Source organism: Sebastes fasciatus, chromosome 15, assembly GCF_043250625.1.
Source record: "Sebastes fasciatus isolate fSebFas1 chromosome 15, fSebFas1.pri, whole genome shotgun sequence".
Classification (NCBI taxonomy): Eukaryota; Metazoa; Chordata; class Actinopteri; order Perciformes; family Sebastidae; genus Sebastes; species Sebastes fasciatus.
Window position 1 is genome coordinate 21,390,006 of NC_133809.1, and position 25,807 is coordinate 21,415,812.

The 25,807-nt window shown below is 41.5% G+C and overlaps 2 protein-coding genes across 6 annotated transcripts in view; one reads left to right on the top strand and one right to left on the bottom strand.

Moving 5' to 3' along the window:
* Window positions 1-11,989, top strand: part of tfb1m (transcription factor B1, mitochondrial) — a 33,394-nt gene extending 21,405 nt beyond the window's left edge. For both annotated transcript variants that reach the window (XM_074660254.1, XM_074660255.1), the window contains exons 7-8: window positions 9,773-9,900; window positions 10,891-11,989. In XM_074660254.1, the coding sequence (XP_074516355.1) occupies window positions 9,773-9,900; window positions 10,891-11,170 (408 nt within the window). In that variant the 3' untranslated portion in view covers window positions 11,171-11,989. The remainder of the gene's footprint in view (window positions 1-9,772; window positions 9,901-10,890) is intronic.
* A 4,288-nt stretch (window positions 11,990-16,277) lies between these two features.
* tiam2a (TIAM Rac1 associated GEF 2a) overlaps window positions 16,278-25,807 on the bottom strand; it is a 108,729-nt gene continuing 99,199 nt past the window's right edge. For all 4 annotated transcript variants that reach the window (XM_074661309.1, XM_074661307.1, XM_074661308.1 and 1 more), the window contains 10 exons: window positions 25,666-25,791; window positions 25,051-25,159; window positions 22,583-22,762; window positions 22,174-22,292; window positions 21,551-21,659; window positions 20,418-20,476; window positions 20,207-20,309; window positions 19,864-19,957; window positions 18,872-19,026; window positions 16,278-18,435 (listed from right to left, as the gene is read on the bottom strand). In XM_074661309.1, the coding sequence (XP_074517410.1) occupies window positions 17,759-18,435; window positions 18,872-19,026; window positions 19,864-19,957; window positions 20,207-20,309; window positions 20,418-20,476; window positions 21,551-21,659; window positions 22,174-22,292; window positions 22,583-22,762; window positions 25,051-25,159; window positions 25,666-25,791 (1,731 nt within the window). In that variant the 3' untranslated portion in view covers window positions 16,278-17,758. The remainder of the gene's footprint in view (window positions 18,436-18,871; window positions 19,027-19,863; window positions 19,958-20,206; window positions 20,310-20,417; window positions 20,477-21,550; window positions 21,660-22,173; window positions 22,293-22,582; window positions 22,763-25,050; window positions 25,160-25,665; window positions 25,792-25,807) is intronic.

The window sequence follows — 25,807 nt, forward strand, 5'->3', positions numbered from 1 at the left end:
GCTGAAGCAGGAAAAGCCAACACTAGGATCAGCAGTGATTCATGGAGAGACCTCCGTCTGGTCAGCTAACATTACTGCCAAGCAGGTGAAATATAGAGTGATATTGTGGTTTCAGCTGACGTGTGTCGCCTCACTGTTTTGAGCGATGCTCGTTCATGTCTATTTAAAGCGAGCACTAGTGTGAGCCGGACGCTCACTTTCGTTGACTTAACGGCCACAGGTGTCGCTGTTAACAAGCATTTCTGATTCTTACAAACAGTCACTTTAACTCGATTTCATGTCTAAATGTTTTTAAAAAAAAAAACCCCACTGTAGAACACTTTGGGTTTTATTTGCTCTTGTACAAATTTCAGCGGAAATCTGTGTCTCAAAAAACAATGTCCAAGCTACTCTAAATAATCCCCAGAATCCTCTGGGAACCGTTTTGACCACAACACCTTCCCCCTCAAGAAATAGTCCCATCACAGTAATTGTTTACACATTATTCCAGGGTGCGGGATAGCTAAAATGTAGTCATTAATTTAATTTAATTTGATTTCTATTTTTATTGTTAGCCATATATATGTTACCAAACCAAACACTGAATATCTCCACAAGCTAAATTGAAAGTTTTTGTTAAAATTATACCATTTCTACAGTGCATAGTGAACCGAGTTTTGTCTATTGTGAATATTCTTTATTTAGCCTAATTGATTATGTGAAAAGAAAAGTGGTAATACTTACTAAATGTCAAAAAATTTATGTAATTACAAAATGTAATGTCCACCTTCCCATCATGTCAAAAAACTAAACTAAATTAAAAAAAAATGGCAATATTATTCGTAATATGAATGCATGAAGTTTGGCAGAATGGTATATGTTGCTCAAACAGGTAGTGGCTATAAAGAGCGACATTATTTGTTTTTCAAAGACTTTATTCAGGATGGAGAAAACTCTTCTTGCTGTGTAATGTAAACTAACCAACGTCATTGAGCTGCTCAGTAATCACAATGCAATACTGCTGTTTTTAAAAGATAAGAAACGACCAAGATGCAAAGTCTAGATAAGATTTCCTCCAAACATCCCCACTGCACAATTGGGAAGGGTAATCTAATTAAGACAGAGGAAAAATCTGCTATCATTATGACCAGATGAGCAGGTCAGAGTTGTTGTTGTACGAAGCTTTTGTTTGTTTATGTGTTGGTCCAGAGGAGCATGCGTATCCCACCATGCCAAAAACTGACCCTCCCTGGGGCATCATCTTCATCAGGCATCAGTCAGCAGGAGCCTAAAACTCACAGCTGCTACCCTGTCTTCTTCCCTCCCCTCTCTGTAGAGGACATACAATAAGGGAGGGAGTGGCTAGGGCGGCCTTGATTCATGAATGACAAAGAGGACAAAATGATAGAGGGAAAAAAAAATCAGACAGGACTAATAGACCTGATACCCTTGGAAACGCAGATGTGTGTTGCTATTATTTTGCTGCATGGGCAAATCAGCAAAAACAATCAGCTGTGGGGGATGATTTTGCCTATCTCACTACGTACAGTATAACGACCAGGCATTGACCACAGTGTTACGTGTTGATAGGTTAGCAGCAATTGATTTGTTTAGCTATTGATCCGTTTGTTTAATATAGCCCAGTGCTCTCTCCATCCATTGTTTAAAGTACCCCTAAGAGACCCTTTCTTAAAATGAGATCTGGCCAGCAAGCGGGGACGGTGCACACCACATTACCTCCAGTGTGATGTTGTTGTCGACCTTCAGCACTACATTCTCTGGGCTCCTTGTGGGATACCACTGCAGCAGGAAGAGAAATTATCCAGTTTTCCCACAGACACACTACAGTATGCCGTGTGTGACCTGTCTCCTTGTAACCGATGAGATCCTAAGTGCTGATGTTGGTGTTGTTCTGTGGGGAGAGTAAGATAAATAAATAAATGGATCATAGAGGGAGTGGACAAAAAGGAGAGGAAAAAGATGGAAGGAGAGAAGAGCAAAACGCAGTTAACATACGCCCGGTGAGTGCAGATGTGTGACGCTGCGATGTGTGAAAATATTGTGGGCTATTATAAGCGTGGTCCCCTTTATTTTATCACCTCGCAGCAGAGCAGCCTTTTTTTTTGCAGCATAGCTGTGAGGCACAGCCGGACCAGCCGAACTCCCTTTTGCCCACACGAGGGGCTTTTATCGTTCAATTTGCATTTTCCCCTTTTATGTCCTCCCTTGCGTAATTGGTTTCCGTGCTCATCGTCTTGCAAAGGCGGTCTGGTCTGTTCACAGCTGAGATGCAAGGTGTCGTGTGATAGCTGTGATGTCGCTGTCAATGCAATCTTGTTGCGGAGCAAGGGGCCCCGGTCCAGTTTCACCATAGATAATGTGTGTAAACCTGTCCAAGGCAAAACAATTGTGACATGTTGCAAAATTACCGGCATGGCTTGATTACAGAGTCTCTTCATATTACTCCATTAAGACTGACTCCCATGTGAACAATGTGGAACAGCATTTATGAGTTTTTAAATATCCCATCAAAACAATTTTTCCCATGTTGTCCTCATTTGCTGTTCCGCTGGTCTAGTAAATTTCCCATTTTTGGGCAAAGTTCAAGCTTTTTCTGTGACGAAAGTGTCTCTCCAAGGAGCTGATCTTGCCACAGACTGGGGCTACAGTCCTGAATGTCCTGTGTGCACGCCATGGGTTATTTCATGGGAAGTACACTGCGCTGCTTGCACAGGAAGCCAAAGCCCTTCCTCCCAAACCCCTCAAGCAACATCAGTATATTCCGAGGCGTTGACTGCTTCCTTCTCCTCTCTGAGAGGCTGTCTCCCTCCACTGATGTAATGGAGGTTGTCTTCTCAAGGTATTGTCATGATTAATGCAGCTCTTCCCCCTTTGCAGGATCACTGTGAGCTTTTCTCTCTTGTATTCCCTGGCTGTATATAGCCTTTCTTCAATCCTCCTTGCTTTTTTCTCTGAACCTGCCATTATGTAAGCGCAAGCATTGGTGGTTCAGGTAGCACAGTGGCTGGTGCCCCAGGGCCCCTGCCATCTCGTCATGGTTACGCTTAGAGGGACATGACAAATTACTGCTCACACACCATTGGGCGAGAACTCACCAAGAAAGAGACGTCAGAGGTGGAAATGGGGAAAGAGGAGCTGGAGAACCACAGGGCAAAAGCTGGAGTAATAGAGTGCCCTGCTGAGCTTTGGGAAGGTCAAACACATGAAATATGGTAACTCTCCATTAATATAGAGGTGGGACTATTGTACTCAAGTGGGTCAAAAAAGGTCTTGAGTTGCAGACAAAAGCAGGCATGTGACTTTTAGATAGAGATCCCTCATATTTTGCCCTTTTCAAACACTCTACAAGAGGAATCAGCAAGATAAGACCTTGTTTTTGGCCGGACCGCAGATGGCCAGCCCTACAAACGTAAAAGTCACGATTGGTCGGCAGAGTGTTGGAGTTTCCTCATTGGCTGTTGCTCTTAAAATGAAAAGGCAGGGAACAGTCCTTTGTGCAAATTAACCTGTCCAGCGCGACGCGTCCGGCTCACGAAACGTGGACCAAGCTGTCAAACTAGGTGATCAAGTTCGAAAAATGAAACAAGATCAGCAGTGGCATAGCCTATTTCTCTCTTAAAATGTTTTCAGAAGTAGATTTCGGTGGATTGTTTAGACGGAATAACAGAAAGTTTATGAGCAGGTCGCCATGTTGTTTCCTGTTTGAAACGACAAGCAGCAAACCAGGAACCAATCGCTTGCATTCCACGATAGGGTCTGTCACCGCTCAAACGGCCTGTTGAGTGGAGCAGCGTGTCCCCTATTGTCCTCGCCGGACCTGGTGGACATGTACCGCTGGATTTAACGTTATAGACATGACCACTGACTATCTGTGTAACAATTTAGCCACAAATTCATAGACTGACCATACATGGTCCAGCCATATACTCGGTTTTGACCGAGTCTTGTTACATTAGGAGTGCAAGTTGTTGGTTTATCAGATTGTTTAGTATACGATAAGTTGGGGGGGAAGCGGGTGCAAAGTCTATGTAAATGCTTAAAGTCTTTTCATTTTCGTGGGATTGAGAAACTCAGAGCAAGAATTTTCATTTGCTTGAGTATAGATCCTTACATAACAAGCTAATAAACAACTAAATTAGAGATAACGATTAATTTCCCTTTGCTAAGTACGATGGTTTGCTCAAATGATTACCGTCAGAGCATTTCCAGTCCGTGTCTGCTTTGTATGTATGATCCTTACTGCCACATGTGTAAAGAAAAGGGCAAGGGGGTGAGGGATAGGAGAACCTGAGCGAGGGAGAGATATTAACGTTGTCAGATAGGTTCAATAAGTCAAGTCTGCTACCCCAGTTAAGGATCACCCAGCAGATGCAAAGTATTTTCGGAGGGTAGGGCTGGGGGGAGGAAAGCATGTTCACAGCACCTCAATAGAGAACCCAGGTGATGGGGCGTGATTTAAGACGGAGTTTCCTTGCATGTTGAGGTTATCAGGGGAAGGATTAATGGCAGGGAGCGGGACATATTCCAGCGGCGCTACCTAGTGAAGCCGCGTAGCAAGGCCATACATAAATCATACCAGCAAAGTGACTTGGACAAGCTGATGGCTGAAATGCCGCCGCCTGTATAGTCCCAATATCGACTTTTCCCCCGTTGCTCCTCTCTTAAATCATGAAGCGCAGAATATAAATGGCCCAATTATTCCAGCAGAGAGTGAAATTAAAGACATTCCTTTTTATTGCGTCTTCCCAACAGATGGTGGTCTGATCTTGCATCGCCAAAAGCAGCGATAGAAGCAATTTTTTGCAATACAGATATAAAATCCCGACCAGAATCCTTACATGATGCAGCCTCAGCTCTAAATGCTCTTGACAACACCTGCCACGTGGCCTTTGTATTTAAAATGCATCGTATATGAACTAAAAGGGTTAGTGTATTAATAATTGAGTTATCATGACGAAGCCGAGGCCATTACTGACAATACAAATAAACCATGAAGTCATCGTTCAATGTTAGACCGTGTTAAACATGACAAAAATATCATTATAGTTAAAAATGAGATTTACCCAACAGCTGTACAGTACATGCACCAACTGCTTCAACTCATAACAACCTTCCTTTCTTCCGCCATGTCGAACCATCTGATGCTGGACCCAGGACTTTGAAGCTTTCTCTGCACTATTATTGCATATAGCCTTGAGACAAACAGTCTCCGCCGCTGCCGCCGCCGTCCCATTAAACGCCACTGCGGCAGGAAGCTCAGAAGCACAGGGATCTATAGATCTGATAAGAGATAGTGCTGCGGTTTACAAGTGCTCCCGAGCGCTACCTCAGTTGTTCACAGAAAAGGGGACCCTAAACAGCTCATTAGAAATCCTTCGCGCGTTCTCGGACCACTTTAGTTTTCCTCCCCTAATTATCGACGCCAGCCCCTAGCCCAGGAAACCAAAAGGCAGCTGAGAGTGAGTCACACAATCCAGAAATACAATCTTCAAGGATGCACGAGGAGCTCCGCAGGGCATATTGTCTCAACAGGAGGGCTGTTGAGCTGAATTGGATGTCCTTTTATTTTACTTCCGTGTATGTGTTGTGTGTATGAGGGCGGGGAAACAAGTCTGCGGCTATGTGTTTTTTGCATGCTCGACTTGCCTTTAAATGTTAAGTTAACATGCTGTGTAACATTCCCATTCATGCACCTGCATGCTTCCTTCTTTTTCAACTTGTGTCTCCTCACATTTACATACCTGCACAAGAACAGTATGCAGCATCTGTCTCCTCGGTTGTATGCCTTCTCAGCTCTGTATATCCTTCATCAAAAAACAACCCATTCCACTTTCAGATCGCAAATTCTTTTCCAATCAGATAGATACGTGAGCTACTTATATAGATATTTGTTATTTATTTTTCTTGCTATATAAAGAGTCTTTGAGTATCTTGAAAAGCGCCACAAGCCAAAAAGCACTTAAGGGCAATGAAATGTATTATTATTAAGACTAACGCTACTGATGTTTTTCCTCGGAGCCCCAATGTCAGTCTGCTCAGCCAGTCAGAGTGCAGTCCTTCACAGTGCTCCCTCACTAGGGAAGTAAGGCTATTACCATCTATGGAAAGACAGACAGGCGACTGCTCAGCTCTGCTGCCCACTGTCTGGCTTTGCCATTGGTCCACACACAGTAGAGTATCTCTGTGATTGTACAGTAGCCCCTTAAGCTATAACTTGCAGGACTGAATGCCATCATGTGAGACATCCTTGAAAGATGATTGCCTCGTTTGTGCTGCAAACGCACAGATCCAGACATTCAGAGATGGTCTTTTATTGTATTTTGGTTCTTACATACATACTTACTGTACTGTGCATACATACAGTACAAGGAATTTGACTCCGGTTTTATGTATCTCTCTCAATGTAGTTACAGAGAAATTGACAAAATAACAGCTAGGGACAAAGCCAACAGAGCTGGACAAATAAAGGTAAGGAATAGACAGGACTGTTATGTATGCAAGTAGTGGAAAAAATACGTTTATATATAAATATTATATAAATATATATATATATATATATCCCACTGGACTATATATAATATATATATAAAAAGCACCAATGACCAACAGTAAAATAAGAAATACAATAAAACATCTATATACAAGTCAAGTGTTCTCTAAGTTGTAAACAATACAAATAGATACAAAGAAATAAATACTGGATGGATATAAATGGACTGGAAGATGTCTATATACTGTATGTACAGTGGGTAAGATTTATATTGACAGTGACAGATGATATATACATATTAAAGAGGACCTATAATGCTCATTTTCAGGTGCATGCTTGTATTTTGGGTTTCTACTAGAACATGTTTACATGCTTTAATGTTCAAAAAACACTTAACTTTGATCATACCTGCTGTGGTGCAGCACCTCTTTTCACCCTATGTCTGAAACGCTCTGTTTGAGTTCCTGCTCTGATTGGTCAGCTGGCCAATTGTTGTGATTGGTCAACCGAACCAAACTCTTCAGACTCCGCTCCTGCTCCGCTCTAACTAAATTTCTTTAAGGGCATGCCAAACTTGCCGCTAGGCAAAATGTGTTACTTTGTGACATCACCACGTCACGGAAGAAAAGGCAGGACTTAAATCAAAGAGTTTCAGGCAGTTCAGGAGCAGTGTTTCTGTGGGTAACTCCCTTTGGCGTGGATTTTGGGCTTTATAACTTTGCAGACCTTTTACATGCACAAAAAACTAAACAACACACTAAAGGAAAGGGAAAAAGCACAAAAGCATAATCTGTCCCCTTTAAAAAAAATTGTCTATAACGGCAGCAGTGCATATTTTGTTGTTACAGGTTATTTACAGCGTTTGACTGATTTAAGTGTTCATCAGAGTGACGGCCTGAGGGAAGAAACAGTTCTTGTGTCTTGTTTGTTTTGGCGTACAGTGTTCTGTAGCGCCTCCCAGAGGGGAGAAGCTGAAACAGGTTGTGTCCAGGGTGCGAAGGGTCTGCAGGGATGCTTCCTGCCTGTTTCCTGACTCTGGATGTGTGTAAGTCCTAGATGGAGGGCTGACGGGCACCAATGATTTTCCCTGCAGTCATGACTGTCTGTTGTAATCTGCTCCTGTCCTGTAGGGTGGCTGATCCAAACCACACAGTGATGGATGTGCAGTGTGGTAAATACAGAGAGTAGATGATCCTTTTAAAGGGGAACTAGCAATATAGTGAAGAGAGAACATGTGGATGTACAGTATATGTGCTTGGAAGTTAAGCGATCTTAGAGCAAGAGTTAGGCTCTGCTGAGTCTAGCACGATTACTTCCAACAGTGTGTCATGTCAGCTTAGGGCTGACACAGGAAGGATCAGGAGCCAGCAGCTCGTGAAGAACTGGAGCTAAGGTTACCACCATCACCGGTCCTCTTCTATAGTTCAGTAATTCCCAACTAGAGGAACTTGGACCCCAGTGGGTACATCAGTAGTTGCCGGGGGATATGTGGAAAGACAGCCGAGTAGTTTAGTTTAGTTTAGTTTATTAAGATCCCCATTAGCTACAGCATTGCAGCAGCTATTCTTCCTGGGGTCCACAAACACACTTACTATGTGACAAGACAAGACAAAAGAAAACACACACACAGAATTACATAACATTACAGAATAAAACAGCACAAGACTGAAACACAGACTCAGACAAGACAATCCTGACAATCAGATAATCAGAATCATTTGAAGTAGTCTGTTACACTCCATTGTCCCACAGTTATTGAAAATCATACATCCTACAAGAAGTAAGTAGCCTACGTGAAAAATAGTCCTTTTCACTCCAGAATTCCTGGTCCATTGACTCATACAGCCCCTCCACATCCACCAGACCAGTCAACATAATCCAACTCACAGTATATTATATACACACAATTTGTTCAAAACTCAAGTCTACATTTTTTTCCAGCGTCTCCGATTAAAAGATGCTGTTTTACTAAAATTTTTAATTGAATTTGACTGTTTTCTTGTGCGATATGTGTTCGTAGCAAATTCCATTCATGCATAGCTCGGTACATGACTGTTCATTTGATTGCATTTGTCCTTGATTTTGGTAATCTGAACTTTCCTTCGATAGCATGTCTGATAGAATAGTCAAATCTATCTAAACTGAAGGATAAATTCTTAAACAAAATATGTGGCATTTTTGTAACAGAAATATTTCTGATAAATACAAGTAATGGATAAGAGTAATCTATCCTTGACCATGTAACCAAGCTAAACAGTTATGCATTGCAACAACATTCGTGCTGTATCCACAACGAAGCACTGTACGCGCTGCTCTGTTTTGTACCATTTGTAATTTATTTATCTTCTCCATTGTAGCATTGGACCATACTGCTGGGCAATAGTCAAGATTGGACAATATTAAAACCTGAATCTCCTGTTTAGCTGAGTTTTGTCTTTTAATAACAGAAATGCCATTTCCCATCTTAGCAACTATCTTATTTATGTGTTTTGTCCATGATAATTTACTATCCAAGATAATTCCAAGGAGTTTTATCTCCTGGACTTGGTCAATAGACACGTAGTAGTAGTAGTAGTAGTAGTAGTAGTAGTAGTAGTAGTAGTAGTAGTAGTAGTAGTAGTAGTAGTAGTAGTTTTACCATGACTTTCATAAGGAGTTGAAATCAGGTAAAAGAGAATAGTCCTAGTACCTGTGCCCACTGACTCCCATAAAGCAGGAAAACGAGCTCTGTGGCTGCCTAGCGTACCCATCACTGGATCGTTATATGTTCAGGCTCCATTGGTTTCACCCTTAGTGGAAATGGTAGAGCCAGATAGACCCAGACAGTGGGATGAAGAGAAGAGTGCTACAGTGAGTCAGGCTCCCAGGTATTGAGAAACTCAGTGGTGATGCAGCGACACGAGGAGAGACAGGGAAGAAAGAGAGAGGCTCAGTTTCTATGGTCCATCGCACAGGTGTTACTGTGGCAACTGGAACCGGCTCGCCAGCCAGCCATGCTGCGTCATCTTATTTTCTGCCTTTCCCCTTTTCTTTCATCCCAGTGTATTGATCCCTCCACCTCTCCCTCTCTCTTTGTCCAGCATTGTATCTCCCTTGCCATTTCTCAGGCAACCTTTCTCTCCAGCAATTTTTTCACCACACTTTGCATTCTCCTCTCTCCTCCTCACACCCTACCTGCTATTTCTTGCCACTCTCTTCATTCCCATGAGCACAATCTTTGAAATCTAGTTTTCAGGTGTACTCTTGCTTTTTCTGTCTGTGTGTGTGTGTGTGTGTGTGTAGGTGGACGTGGGAGTAGTTCACTTCACGCCTCTGGTTCAGCCCCAGATCCAGCAACCCTTCAAGCTGGTGGAGAAAGTCGTCAGGAACGTTTTCCAGTTCCGCAGGAAGCACTGTCATAAAGGAGTGGAGTAAGTCCAGTTATACAACTTGATGTAGCTCTAGCCTCTCGCTCCTCTCTCCCTTTTTTACTTTTTAATCTTGTCTCATCCTCATCTCTCATTCTCTCTCTACATTTTTCATTCCCTGTTTTCTGACAGCTCCGTCTTCATCTCATCATTAATTAGAATGGCTTTTGATTTGCTTTTCTTCCTCACACACACACACCCCTACTTTTGAGGCTTTCTGTAACCAAAGTCTGAACAGCGGAGCACACACTCTAGAGCTCTGTTGAAAACCCACTAGCGACAAACCCAAACGCCCACATGCATGTGCACGCTGCCCGTCGCCCCCGTGCCTGTTAGGAAAGTGTATGTAGGCCCAGATAACAAAAGAACACTGGTTGTGCGAAAGAGAGCAGCAATTATGAGTCATTGAGGTGGCATACGAAGACGAGGCATATTTTATGTAACTACAGTGGGTTGGCGGCAGCGACACCAAATTGGAGAGGAGGCACCAGCACTGAAGCGCCTAAAAGGCATCTGTACTGCTGCGGAGTGTGTGGAATTAGCTACTACTCACCAACCTGCAGAGAAAGAACACAGAAGGAACATCTTAGGCAGGGAAATGTCTTTAAAAATAAATGGCTACCTCTCTATATTGAATATTCAGGGGAGCTTTTTCAGGGTAAGAGCCAGAAAAATAAATGAAAGTTGGACATTTAAATTATAGCTGCCTTCTTAATGTTGGAGAACTTTGTGTCCGTGTGAGTTTAGGCGTCAGTATCTACATCCCTTGACTATGGAGCGTGGCAGTGGAACAAATTAACAATTCATGAGCAGCTCTAGCCTTTTGTGTGATTTCAATTAACTTCACAGATTTGAAATAATCGCTGAGGGATAATTTCTTTCTGTTTGAACTTTATAAAGCCATTAAACTTGCATGATCGTTAAGATATCAAAGTGACCTGAGCGTAGGAATCTGTACCATTTTATTTCTTCATGTTTTTACACCCCCCCCAGAAAGTTGTTCCCTGAGGCGTGTCGTGTTGAGCTGACACAGGAGATGCTGCAGAAGGCTGACGTGGACCCCATTCTACGCCCTACAGAACTCACCATACCCCAGTTCAGGGCTTTAGCGGATGCCTATGCTCATTTCTGCACCCAAGAACCCAGTCTCCTAAGCTATGAGTTCAGAGAGGAGCTCAGACTGAAGCACCTTGCCAAGCGAGGACACAAATCAATGGACACATTTATGGACAAGCCAACCGGCACACCACCAAATCCTCAACAATCCTGCTAAGTAAAAAAAAAAGCATGGAAACCAAGAGAAGCCCATTAATAGCCTCTGTTAGAACAGGGAGACAACAGACTGCTCTTAGCCTTGACATTTCCACCTGGCATATGCATGCATTTTTAAAACGCTTTTCCCTGCACCCAGGGAGCAATAGGTAACTCGGTACACATGAAATCCTGGGACAGAGACAAGAACTACAAGGCACATAAAGATCCTGGGTGGGTTGGATCAGCTCCAAGAACATGCTCCAGGATGGGACAACTCCAAGCAGAGTCATGTGTATTTGGGAGAATAAAGAAAGCGTGCTAGTTACCCACAGTAGCTCTTTAAGAGTGAGTATCTCTTTATGTCCCAATTCTTACTTCAGATCCAACTCACATAACACTTTGTCCTGTGGGACCTGAGAGAACCGTCAAAGTGTTTTCAGGGTGATTTAGAAAATGGGAACACCATGGCAGCACCATATCCAGGCCATTTTTTCCCTTTTTCTAAGTACTGTATTGTTTCGTCACTTGGGAGACTGGAGCTTAAAGGGAGGAGGAAAGTGGTGTAAATTTGTCACCTCCAGAAAGACTGTTGGTTGTATTAAAGGAAAATAATCCACTGTTCAAAAAACACAATCTGCAATTGATCCTAATTAATCAAATCTAACCAATTTCCTTTTCAAATTACATCATAAATGACAGCGGAGGCACTGATGTCATGCACATTTGTTACATTTCTCGTGCAGAATGCAGCATTTATGACCTGTATGTTAAATAGATCCGACCACAGTGTTGTTATTTAAGGTTTTATGTCAATAAAAGTGTTGTTCCAAGTTTTAAATATTTCCTCTTTGAAAGCTAGAACAGATTATCACTGACAGAACATGGCAGGGCTGTTGCCTGCCAGTGTGGCAGATGGCAGGCTAAGGTTGACTTGCCAGAGGGAGAATTCACTCAGTTTTGATGATTGGTGGTGCTAATCTCCAACCACAATCAGGATTTCATCACATCTACATGGCAGATAAGAATGCAGGATTGCCATGTTGGCAGCCGTGATGCTGTGTGTTATCAAGATACTGTAGCTCTGTGACCCTAAAGAAACACGAGGTGGTTTTGTGTTATTGGTGCCTTCAAATGGTGGTCGTGTTTACTGTGTTCGCGAGAAGAGTCCATACGAACGCCCTCCTTTTGTGGTATTCACAGCCTCGTAAGTGGAAAGTTTCTAAAAGCTCCGAGTTCACGACTTCTGACGTGTTTGTTGACGTTGTCAGAAATGCCGGAGGCCATGGACGTTCATTTTTCGGTGCATAATAAGTTAATAAATTGTATTTAGTTGTATATTGTTTTTCTTCGTAATTTTATAATATGTTTGAGGAAAATGTTGATATTTCCTACGACCTCGTCTTTTTCCTCTGTCATTATGCATTTGCATTTATTGCATTATGTTACCCATTTGCTAGCTTGGCTTCTAGAGTCTGACAGTAACATTAATATTGCACATGCTGCCTTTGCTTAGAAGCGGTGTTCTTCATGACTTAACCATTTGTACGCCAAGCATATTCACGAGTTTCATTTGAAGGCACCATACGATAAGCTTTTATTTTGGAAGGTAACAGGATGTGTGGGAAGCGATTGGAGGGTGAAGAATGACGTCACGGGCAAAAGGAAAGCAATTAGCCACTGATGAGATACACCTGCGCAGTAGCTAGTAGAGATATATTTATGCCACGATGAGATTATGTTTGGTTGTTTGTTTGGTCTGTATAATATCTTTCAGAGCTACTATCATTTTTTAAACCTCTAACTAACACTTCAGCTGCCTGCTGTACATAACTTAAAGGGAGAACCGAGAGAGGGGACACCGAGTCCAGTCCTGGTCCAGTTTCTGTAATGTGAGTAGGTTTACATGACATACTGCAGTTTCAAAATGGGAGAACTACAGTATTCTACACATTGGTCAAGATTTTGTTAATACTTGAATTAGACTGTGACATTTTGCAGTTACTAAAAAATTTCCTGACTTTTAGATGACATACTACACTAAGTTTTTTTTTTTTATGGCATACTATACTATAACGTTTTTATGACATGCTATACTATGACTTTTTTTGTGACACACTATACTGACATTTTTAATGACTTTTTTTATGAAATACTATATGACATTTTTAATGACTTTTTTTTTAAAACATGCTATACTATAATTGTTTTTAACTTTTCATGACCTACTATATTATGACATTGTTTAGGATATATTAAACTATGACTTTCTTTAAGACATTTTTATGACATATACTATGACTTTTTCATTACTTATTTTATGACATACTATACTATGACTTTTTCATAACTTCTACATGACTTTTATATGACTCGAAAAGTTATAGTATAGTATGTCTAAAAAAGTAATAAAAAGTCATGGTAGGCTATAGTATGTCTAAAAAAGTAATATAACTCATAGTATAGTATGTCGAAAAAGGTCATAGGCTATATTCGAAAACCCTACTACATACTACTCTGGAACACAGTATGTAGTATACAGTACATAATGATTATTTTCATTATTGATTATTTCTGCCAATTATTTTCTTGATTAATCATTTGGAAAATGTCAAGATATAGTGAAAAATGCGATTTTCAGCTCAAACCCGAAGACATTCAATTTATTATTACATAAAAGAAAGCAGCTAATCCTCACAATTAAGTAGCTGGAACCAGTGAATGATGCCTCAAAAAATGACTCATGATTAACTGATTATCAAAATAGTTGCAAATTATTTTTCCATTGATCAACTAATCGATTAATCAACTGATTGTTTCAGCTCTACGGTACTTGTCAGTGCTCTCTGGTGAATATTTTTGAAATTTCTGTACAGCAATTTGTTGTCACAGCAAGCTAATATCTGCTTATTGCAGGTACATCGGTGTAGAGTCATGTTAATGATAAATCACAGCTGTCATCTGCTTGTGAATGTCTGTCATACACAACCTCTTACTGTATGTGTTATTCTTCTTTTGTGGTCATCTTTAATGATTATCAGCAGCTGCTCTGCACGTTGCCAGATAAACCTGACAGCTGAGATAACTCCCATTCCCTTAACCTCCCAGAAGTTATTATTTCACTCATCTAATAGCTTATGCCATCATCCCAGTGAGGAGTGATTGGCGGAGGCTGGGTGTGGTATTAAAGGAAGAACCCATTTCCACATAGTAATGTTTTATGGATGCATATTTTAGTTGGACTTGATACTGCTTATTCCTGGGTGCTGCGTATGAGCAGCCTGTCTGCAACACTCAGCACAGCCCGTACTGTCCAACAATCTGTAGCTTTGGCAGAGAGATAAATGCTATCTCCTTCCTTATCACCCCGACACATAGAATCACGCAAGACTTGCACGCAGCAAACCACATACAGTAGGCATGTTGCTTTAAAGCCATTTTATTTTGCAGTATGCTAGGCCAAGCTTTAGTCTTTAAACAAGCTTTTAAAGCACTGGACAAAAAAACGGAACTCGTACCACTATTGCAATTTTATCGAAAAATAAAATGTATTGAGCTTGGATTTTTAATTTTTTTTTGTTTATGACAATATTTGTTTACTTTATAAGTTACTGCATGGTTTAGCTCCCCCACTCCTTAAACAATTTATTCTAACAGCTCATGGTGAAGTGAGACAAACAGGATCATCAACGAAGGGAGACTGTAAATATAAAACCTTGCTCGACGAAATTTACTCAAACTGCTTTTTCAGTTACAGCAACAAAACAGTGGAAGGATAACCTACAAATAATAGAGTAATGTTAAAAAGGGTCAAACAAATCATTCGTCAACAGGGAAATAAAAGCCTTTCATCTAAAAGACGGTCTCTTGAGAGAGCTCCAGCCAGCTCATAGCGGGGGTCTACGAGAGTGACTGGCCGGCTGGCTGGTAGCGACCCCAGAAGGCCCTAGCTAGCTGTCATTGCAGTTGGAGCTTCTAAACTCCGAGAACATTGTAGTAAAAGTAATCAAAAGTCATGGTATAGTATGTGAAAAAAGTCATAGTATAGTATGTCGAAAATAATCATAGTATAGTATGTCAAGAAAAGAGTAAAAACTAGTTAAAAAATAATCATAGTATAGTATGTCGAAAAAGTCCTAGTATAGTATTTTGAAAAAAAAATCATAGTATAGTATGTCGAAAAAAAAGTCATAGTATAGTAAGCGTCTTTGAGTTCCTGGAAAGCGCTTTATAAGTCAAATTTATTATTATTAATATAATGTCCAAAATAATATAGTATAGTATGTCGAAAAAAGAGGGAAAAAAAGTTACAGTATAGTATGTCGAAAAAAAGTCATAATATAGTATGTCGAAAAAGGAGTAAAAAAAAAAAAAATCATAATCTAATACTTCGGAAAAAAAGCCATAGAATAGTATGTCGAAAAAAAGGTCATAGTATAGTAAGCGTCTTTTGAGTTCCTGGAAAGTGCTTTATTAGTCGAATTTATTATTATTATAATGTCCAAAATAATATAGTATAGTATGTCGAAAAGAGTAAAAAGTCATGGGATAGCATGTCGAAAAAACAGTCATAGTACAGTGTGTCGAAAAGTCATAGTATAGTATGTTGAAAAAAAAAGTCATCTAAAATGTCAGAAAAAAGTCATAGTATGACAAAACAAAGAGTAAAAAAAAGTCATAGTATAGTATGTTGAAAAATGGAAACATAGTATGTCGAAAGAAGTTATAGTATAAAAAAACTCATATAGCTTGTTGAAAAAAGTCATTGCATAGTATGACAAAAAACTCATTGTATAGTATGTCGAAAAAAAAAGTCATATAGTATTTCATAAAAATAGTCACATGTCCGTGTTTAAAATTCAAGCAGTGTAGTAAAGCTCTTTCTTCATGTAACTGTGCCCCACTTCTGTCAGATGATTATTATTCTATTGATATACGTTTTCTTCCAATACCTTCATTTCTTTTGACAGCTAATCAGGGACTGGTGGCAAATCAAGCCTAGGGACCGGGCCTCAGATAAGACACTTACTTCCCAGCACTGCTTTACCTGTCAGTAGAACTTAAAGAACCATACAAATTGAACTGGCAGACTTTGAAGGCAAGTTGAAAGCATTGTTCTCCAGGCGTCATTCACAGATAAAACTTTTATTTATAAAACAATTCCATAGCAATGGGGCATTCACATTCATTGGTATGCTAGCATTAAAAGGCATGGTAAAGTTGAGCTGAGAAGGTAAAGAATGTAGTAGTGGTTTGCCTTTGTTTTTTATAGTACCTCAACATGTACTTTACGCTATGGCAAACAAAAAGGTTTTACAAAAATATCAGCTGCATTTATTGCTAATTCCTGCCTTGTGTCTTCCCTGTACAGTGTCAAGTATGTATAAAAGAATACATAAATGTTTTAAAGATAGAAAAGATTATATATAAAGGACACAAACATAAAAAGAAACGTTGAGTTTTAAACATTATTGCAGTTTAAATCATTCAATTAATCAGCCAGATCTCAAAAACACTTCTACATTCTAATGCATACACTGGAAATTACAATCTTAAGGGAAAGACACCAAAATCCAGTAGGCTACATTTAAAATGGAGTGGGGAAAAAATGTCAAGCGGTATTGTATCTTTTGTATTTACTAACGGACCAAATATTTAGCCAACGGTTCAAGCCTTCACTCAAAAAGTTAGTTTGCTAAGATATACATAGTCAAACCTATTAATAAATAAAAACAGCATTAATAACATTAGAACCTGTACAGATACAAAATATTTCAAATATATAGGCAAACATTGTACTTTAGTGCACAAAATACAGCAAAAAGGCTTGGTTGCAAAAGTCGGTGTCCTTCCTGTTTGTTTAGGCCAACGTCATCTTTTTTCAGGAGGTCTGACATGACCGCCACAGCTCTTTGGGTGGATCTAATTAGTCTGTGATAGCCTTCACTCAGTGCCTCCTTTGCCTTTGCTATTTGTAATAAGCGGTGACCTACAGTGTTTGGTTCTGTGACACCAAATACAAATGAATACTTTACCAACCCATGACCTCGCACCAGTGTGGCTGCTTCCAGAAACTTATTTCAACTTCTTATCCCGTGGCTGAACTTTGAACTTTTGGGACTGGCAGACCGAGGACATTCTCCCCATTCTTCATAGAAAAAAGGTCAAAAATCAAATAAAAACTGTCAATCAGCATGAGCTGCAGGGGAAAATAGGATAGAATACAGCACTCAGACAGTTTCTTGGGAGGAGGCAAAGCCCAGAGAGCTGAGGAAATCGCGGGAACGCATCAGTGCTTGGCAGATTCATTGCAGTTATTATCACTGGGACAGAAATCACCTCGCTGCACCTCTCTAAGAGGAGTCTGTCAGCCAATAGGCTTTCATCAGAACAGATAATTGACAGCTAACTTTTAGCAGGCAGGTGTGTGGCTTACTAAACAGACTTCATAGTTGAGGCACAGCTTCACAGCCACACTGGTAGAGCCTGCAGTGAGCCACAGGTGATTCCCCTCCTATGACAAGGGGGCTTTGGTCAGAGTCTTTTACCTTTTAAGACCATTAACTGGTGGCCCTGGTACAGTATAGTTCTGCTCTGTCCAGCCAATCCCCTATGAGGAGGAGGTGGCATTCTCAGAGTCAGCTGCACAGCTCTCAGCTGGGTCATAGAAACAGTCTTCATTCACTACAGAAGTCAGACTTTGGACGCTGAACTCCCTCTCCAGCAACGTGTTGAGGTCCACGACCCCTGACGACGACGCTGCATCCGCCTGGCTGTCCAGTGACCTGCTGTGTGCTTTCATGTTCAACAGTGCGCCCTGGCTCCTCCTGCAACTGCTGGTTTTCCTCTTAACAGCATTGAAGTGTCCTCGCATCAGTTTGGGTTGGGTCTCCGGAGTGTCCCCCATTCCCTCAGGTTGAACACAGGGAGCCGGCGCAGCGTCCTCTGAGAGTTTAAGTTGGAGGAACTGATCCTCAATGGCGCTAGTTGGGGAACTGCTGTCTCCGCTGTCCCTCCTTGTTCCCCCCTCGCCAAAGCCGTCATCGTCCTCATCACTTAAAATATCAGACTCTTTCACAGAGGAGGTGGAGCGGGGTTTCAAGTTTGTCAGCTGAATCGGGAGGATATGCGACTCCGAGGAGGTGCGAGGTGGAGGAGCCCCAGACGAACTGTAGGTTCCACTGCTCAGGCTCCCCTCGTCCGAGTCCGGCCCTAGCTTGGGATTCCCAGCCTGGGCGGAGAGGTCTCCAAATGGCTGCTTACACAACCAGGAACGCCTGGTGGAACCTAGTAACCAATGTGGAGATCCAAGTCAGAAATGGCACTTTTATCTGAGCAAAACACTTCCACCCTCAGCCCCTCTAGCATTTCATGATCTACAAAGTTTTTAATAAAGCAAATATTTAAATTCAAATAAAATAATTTATATCTTAATCATTTGAATATTGTGGTTTTCTTTTTTGTAAATAACCACTATAGATGACAATAACAAAGTAAAAGGATAACATTTAGATGAATAGAATCAATGAATAATCATGATAATAGTGATCTCAATATTGATCAAAATAATCGTGATTACCTTTTTGGCCATAATCGTGCAGCCCTAGGAGGCAGTGCCTGGTACTCAAAACAATTTTCAAGTTTTGGTCATAGATTTATAATTGAATGAAAGATCTCCTGCACAACAGAACTATTTTTGAGAAGAATGCTTGTGAACGCTCACCTATCCTGGCAGAGGCGGGCAGAGTGCTGCGCAGCGGGACAAGTCGCTCCTTACAGTTCCTCTCCAGCGTTCCCTCGGTCCTCGTGTTCCTCCTCCCGTTCTCCCTGACGATGGAGCGGACCACCTTGATGATGTTGACCTTGTTCTCTGGCACACTGAGGAGGACACGGCATAGTAACATGAGCACAAGGTATGTTAATTTGATTTCAGCAGCTAAATATAGATTAAGTGGATTTGTGAGAGAGTCCCATTGTGTCCCCGGTGAAATGTGTGATGTAATTCATTAGAAGTGATCCCAATTTCACAGTGTGTAATGAGAATTACCAATTGGGTCACAGGCTTCACTCTCACTACCACCCCCATGTAGACAGTTTTACTGTTAAAACAACAGCAGCAGGAATGCACCAAAGTATTTGATACTGTAGACCACTGCCTGCTCTTGCAGAGGCTACATAATATTGGATTTGATGTTAATGCATGTAATTGGTTCAGGAACTACCTATAAGAGTGACAACAAACTGTCAAATTGGAAAATTACCATCCTGAGTTTGTATCAGTAACAAAAGGTGTTCCACAGGGTTCAATTTTAGGTCCAGTTCTTTTTTTCCCCCTGTTTTTAATCAACAATATAATTTCATCCCTGGCAAACTGTCATATCTATCTATAAGCTGATGACACAGTGCTGTATTACAGTATGTTGCAGATTCTGTACAACTTGAAATTAAAAAATTACAGCGTGCCTTAAGCATTCTGCAAGATGCTCTTAAAGACCTGAGACTTGTACTAAATCAGTGGTTCTCCAACTTTTTACAACACGTACCGCGTTGAGTACAATGTTATCATAGCCAATAGAAATGGGCAAAAATAATCAAAAATATGACCATGACCTTTGAAAAAATACCATAATTCTGTTTAAAAAGAAGTCTATGGAATCCATGAATGCATACCAGCATTAATCATCACTGATTCCACCTGAAAGTTTAATCTCTGACCTGCTACACAGCTGGAAGACGGTCTCCGGTCTCCCCTCCACTTCAGACCTGGAGTGAATCAGCTCCCAGATGCAGCTGCTCTCCGTGCCTGTTCCTGGGAGAGTGAGGAAATAAAAGAGAAGCTTTTAATCACACAGTCCAAATATGGTTTATGGTTTCAGAAGGAGATAAGGAGGGAGGGAGAGGAGTATAAATGCCAGAAGAGGTGTGTGTGGGGGCAAGGAGAATGAGTTTAGGGGCTTGTGTGGGGAAATATGAAGGGAGAGAAAGAACAAAAAGATTTAGTGGATGTACTTTGTGAGTGATTTAGTGGGGACAATGTGGCAGTGTGCCAGCCTCTTACCTGCAGTGTTTCCCAATCGGACCTGCAGCGCAGAGAGCGGGATGAGCCAGCGGAACTTAAAGGGGTCCAAATCTCCGTGAGAAAGTGCTGAACGATGGTTGGTCTGGTCATAACACGAAGAGTGCCACATAGGGGAGAAGAGAATAAATGCTAAGTTTCCCACCATTTGTGGCATGTGAGAGTAAATGAGTGCCATAGACACAATGCTCACCATTTTCTTCTTCAGCTTGTTGTTTTCCCTGTAGACCAATATCACCGCTTTCTTGAACACTGGTGAGAGAGAACACATCAGCGACTTAGTTTTGACTGCGAGTGCCTCTTGGGGAAAGCGACTGAAAGCAGTGCAACCCGCAGAAGCATTTTAGATGCCGGCTTGAAGCCTTAAAGCGTATATCAGCGCTACAGCTCCAGATACTGAGAGTCACTGAAATCTGTTGCTATTGCAGACACAATTCTGTGTGGCTCTACAGAAAACCCAATACACTTGGTTTGTACTGATTAAACTTTAACAGCAAACATCCACAGGTAAAATACAAAATAGTCTTCTATGTGGTCATGTTGTGTATGAGGTCACTAAATATTCTAAATATTGATTGCCAGAAACTAGGGCTCTCAATCGCGATTAATTGCAAATTAATCAAATTTTTTTATCTGTTCAAAATGTACCCAACAGAGAGATTTGTCAAGTATTTAATACTCTTATTAACATGAGTGGGCAAATATGCTTGCCTTATGCAAATGTATGTATATATTTATTATTGGAAATCAATTAATAACACAAAACAATGACAAACCCTCACAGGTACTGCATTTAGCATAAAAAAAATATGCTCAAATCATAATATGGCAAACTCAAGCCCAACAGACAACAACAGCTGTCAGTGTGTCAGTGTGCTGACTTGACTATGACTTGCCCAAAAACTGCATGTGAGTATCATAAAGTGGGCATGTCTGTAAAGGGGAGACTCGTGGGTACCCATAGAACCCATTTTCATTCTCATATCTTGAGGTCAAGGGTCAAGGGACCCCTTTGAAAATGGCCACGCCAGTTTTTCCTCACCAAAATTTAGAGCAAGTTTGGAGCGTTATTTAACCTCCTTTGCAACAAGCTAGTATGACTTTAGGTTTTATAGTTTCATATGATACTAGTATTTTCACTCTAGCTTTAAAACTGAGCCCGCTACAAACTAAAAATTGCAAGTTGAGTTAATGAAATTAGTGGCATTAAAACAAATTTTGTTCAGAAAATGTTGGAGTCTAGCAGGGTGGAAGTTGAGGGTAGGGAAAGACTCAATTTCCCAGAATACAACAGCAACAAAATTTAGGAGAAGCATGCAGACTCACCAAACACGGTCATTTCGGGGTCTTTTCTCATGCGACCCAGCGATGAATGCGGGTTGAGCCAGACCACTGAGGAATGCATGAGAAACTCTCCCATAGAAATCTCTGTGACCTGAGAGAGACACACAGTAGACGGTTTAAAAAAAACAGCAGAAGAATAACAAGCCAGACATTTGGCTTTTTGCTGGAGCATACAGCTGTGTGATACATACTAAGTATCTATGTCTATGAATGAGGCTCCACAGACGATACAAACGACTGTTTGCACATGGGGTGAAAGCTGATTTTCAAGCAAACCTTTATATCATTTCTGCCTGAGAACGGTTTAAATACACTGAAAACATACAGTACCCCAGACAGCATTACTTAGCATTCACTTTGAATATTTATACTGCAGTGGTTGCCAACTAAATATTCCATCAATTTGTAAATGTATTCGATCCCCAGAGGCAATGCGCAGAAGACGGCGTAAACAACATGAGGAGCTAAACAGCCCCACTCTGATGTACTGATGGCTAACTGGGTTGAAGTAGTTTAAACTGATTGTGATAAGTATTTTATATTCAACACCATGCTATTTACTATGCTTGATGATTATAAATCGGGAGTCTGAAATGTTTGTCTACCTCTTTATCGTGGCCACTCTGCTCAGCAACTAGCTGATCAAACACGGAGCCGTAATCCTCGTAGATCTTCTGCATCTCGTTGATGTGGCTGGCCACCTTCTCCATGGCTTTCAGAGCCTCTGCGGGGGACGACAACAACACAATTAAGAAGTGTTAACAGGGATCAATCCTTGACTGTATATGTAGATGCTTTGCATTACAGTAGCAGCTTTTTATTTGCTCATTGTGTGTGCATGAGAAAAATGTAATCTCTTATGTGCCGAGATGTGTCACTTAATGCTCCCAGGCATGACAGCATGACAACAAGACAATGAAATGACAAGTGTGAACATGGCCCCGTATTCATAATGCATCCTCCTCGTGCGCGTGGGTGTGCACGTGTGTCTGCAAATGCATTTTTTCTCCTTACGTGTGAGATGGTAGTGCTCCTCGCTGTCGGCATCGGTGAGGGAGACCAGCTCCCGGAGCAGCAGGGGATACTTGAGCACCCTCTGCACCGGTTTAATCAGGTAGGACTCCAGGGTAGATGAGTGCTGCTTGGTGGGGTTCCTCGCATCCAGGAATTCCTTGAAGGCCTGATCCGTCTTAGCTGAAAAACACACGCATGCTGAATTAATATGAATCTTTCAGCAAGTCTTTGTTTGTGTTTCCTGATGGTCTCATGCATACATAGTGAGACAGATGTGTCTCAGATTGGAAATAGTCCTATGCATGCACAGTGCAGAATCCTGGTGCAATAAGCTGTCTCCAGCAGGGGGTAGTGTAGGCTTCTCCAGCCTACCATGACCACTGCAGTATAAGTGTAAACATCTGCTAATGCAACCAATTACACACAGCCCATCACCCCCCGAGCATCATAATAAATTGAAGACGAGCTGTTTTCACAAAAGCAAAATCTAGCAGAGCTGTGATGAGTTACTTAAATACTAAATTTACAACATGGTGAAAATTATCAACTTGGGACTCGTTAGTTTATAGTGAAGCCAAAAAGCATAGTGCGAAACGGCAGGTATAACACAGAATGAGCCTTCTGTAAAGGTGATGACATTTTGCCTGAGCAGTATGCTTCCACGACGCGTACTGAGAGGGGGGCCATTAAAGTATTAATTATAGCACTCCCAGCCACAGACAGGCAGCCGCATCGACACCTCCCAGAGTAATTGGCAGGCAATTAACGAGTCGACAAATAAACAGAGAAACTAAGGCAACCCAGGGCCCTTGGCATGATGGGAAAGAGGGGGGTGATGATAATGGCGAAGACGGGCATATAATTACTTTAAGGGTTGACAAACTCCCACAGATTTCTTCTCTGTGTCCTTGGATCAGCTGGTTGTGACCACGCCGAGCCAACTATATACTCTTGCGTGTGGAATGTGCAACTATCGCCCTTGTTACACTTGGCTATTCTTATCTGTACTGTGCCGTTATTGTGCTACATGTTGTTCTAATATTAGCTTGTGTGCACCAACTATAATGCAGTACACCCCACCATTTAAAGCTTTGGTTAAAGAATAGGGTGCATGAACCCTGTAAAGTAGAGTACTTTGAATCTGGCATCTTTTCTCTTCACTCAAGCACTTGGAGTCATTTTGCGCTGAGTTGGCACGGCCCACAGGACTTAAGGACTTAAGAATAGACACTATGCCAAGGTCTCAGGTGATTTTTGAAAAGGATAGTCAGTATTTTTTTACCATATAAATCTTAAAAAAAGAAAAGAAAAAGAAAAGCCCCCAAAAATAAAACATTTAAATTAAAACCTAAAAGAAGTGTAATATCTGTACAAGTTTGGTATGTTTGTATATGTTTATATAATACAAAACTCCTTAAATAAAGTAATAAAAAACTAAACTAAGTCTTCTACCCTTCTGCTTACATGTAGATCACAGATTTAGGCTATTTAACAGTGCATCAAATAGAAGGTTTTCCATAACAAAGGACCTTCCCATAGCCTGATGGTGGCATAATTAAACATAATTTTCATGAACTTTCAAAGTATTCAACACTGCAGAAAATTCTTTCACACACCAGTGTTGCTTTTGAAAACCATACTTTATTCTCCTCTAGGTAATTCGGATCCATCAGGGACTTTTTCCGAGTGTTTTTCTTCTTCTAATCCTATTAAACATCCATCCCGCTGCGTACTTCGAGGAATATCCCATGCAATTCTAGTAATGGGGCAGATTTAAGCCGCACTGGGGGGCAATTTGCTCACCCCATCCCCCCACCGTGTTGGCAAAGAAGCCAATCTTCTTACATTTTTCTCTGTGCTGGGCAGCGTTCCCAAATAGTGGCAGAGCGGCCGGCGTCGTAGTGGGCGTAAATCAAGTTTAAAATTTCTACTCTGTCACACGCCGAGGGCGACACAAGGAATTATTAGGGCTCTCGGGTTGTAACGGTCCGCTGTTTGTGGACAAGGTTATCCAATGTCTGTGTATTAATAGAATGCATGTGTTTGTTTAATCTTCATCTGCTTGTAAAACAGGTAATAGCTTTGGATGTTTAGAAACCGTAGATCACAAAGTGAAAGGTGGATTTTGTTGCTAATATTTTGCGTGCGTGTCCGTGCATTATGATGGAGATGGAACGGGGCTTGCATCGTCACCTCACTTTCATCCACTGTCTCACTCAGACTTCTACTTTCGTACATAATTGATTTGTTTCCCAAGAGAGAAGGCCAAACCTTCAGTGAGTGCCGTGAGGTGTTCTCTGATGCAACATGCGGCAAGGAAGCTGAATTTATCAGGGGTTGTGGGACACTTTGAATTAGTATGCATCTGCAGATGTTATTATTATACCGTATGTCAATTCTCTATTTCACTTTGTGTAGCAGGAGTGTATTCATGTACTATTCATGTTGTTCAGGTGTGTGTGTTGTACCTCTCTCCAGGACCTTCTGGACCTTGATGTGGTTGGCACAAAAGCCGCTGTAGAGCTTGAAGTGGTCAGCGTAGTAGAGGAACGATCCCCCAAGAGAAAACAGCAGCTTCTGTGAACCGAGAGAGAAGTGTGAGAGAGAAACAAAGGCTGGGACTGAGTGTAACGCACAGTTGGCGAGAGAGCGATGCTACACAAAGCCAAAGTACGAGAACAGAGAGGAGGGGATGAAAGAGTGCGAACATGTGAAGTCATGACCGGACCACTCTGTCCTCCGTCTCTCGGGAGACGATCCAAACGCCCCCTCTGTCCTCTCCCTCTCCCGCCTAGCCTCTTGAGCACACTAGCTTTCTGCAGCTCACAATCCAACCAGTGAACCGCCGCCTCGATCGATAGACCCCACACCTTGTCATGTCAAGCCTATAAATCAGCCGGCGATGCCTCCTGTCGCACCGCCTCAATTATTTATAAATCTCAAAGATCATTCCTTTCTTTGGAATAGTGGCTCCTGGTTTTGAGAATGATGTTGTTCTCTATACTCATATCGCATGGAATCCACACTGAAGCTTTGGACATTTAATCAATAAGATGATATGTTACCGTGTGTGTGAATCTCACCTTGAACTGTGAGGGAGTCTCCAGAGTGCTGAAGTCAGGCGAGGAGGCGATCCTCTCCTCCAGGGTCTGCAGGAAGACCCTCTGGAAGTCCAACATCTCTGGCAGGCTGCCGAACAGACTCTCCATCTAAAGAGGAGAACGG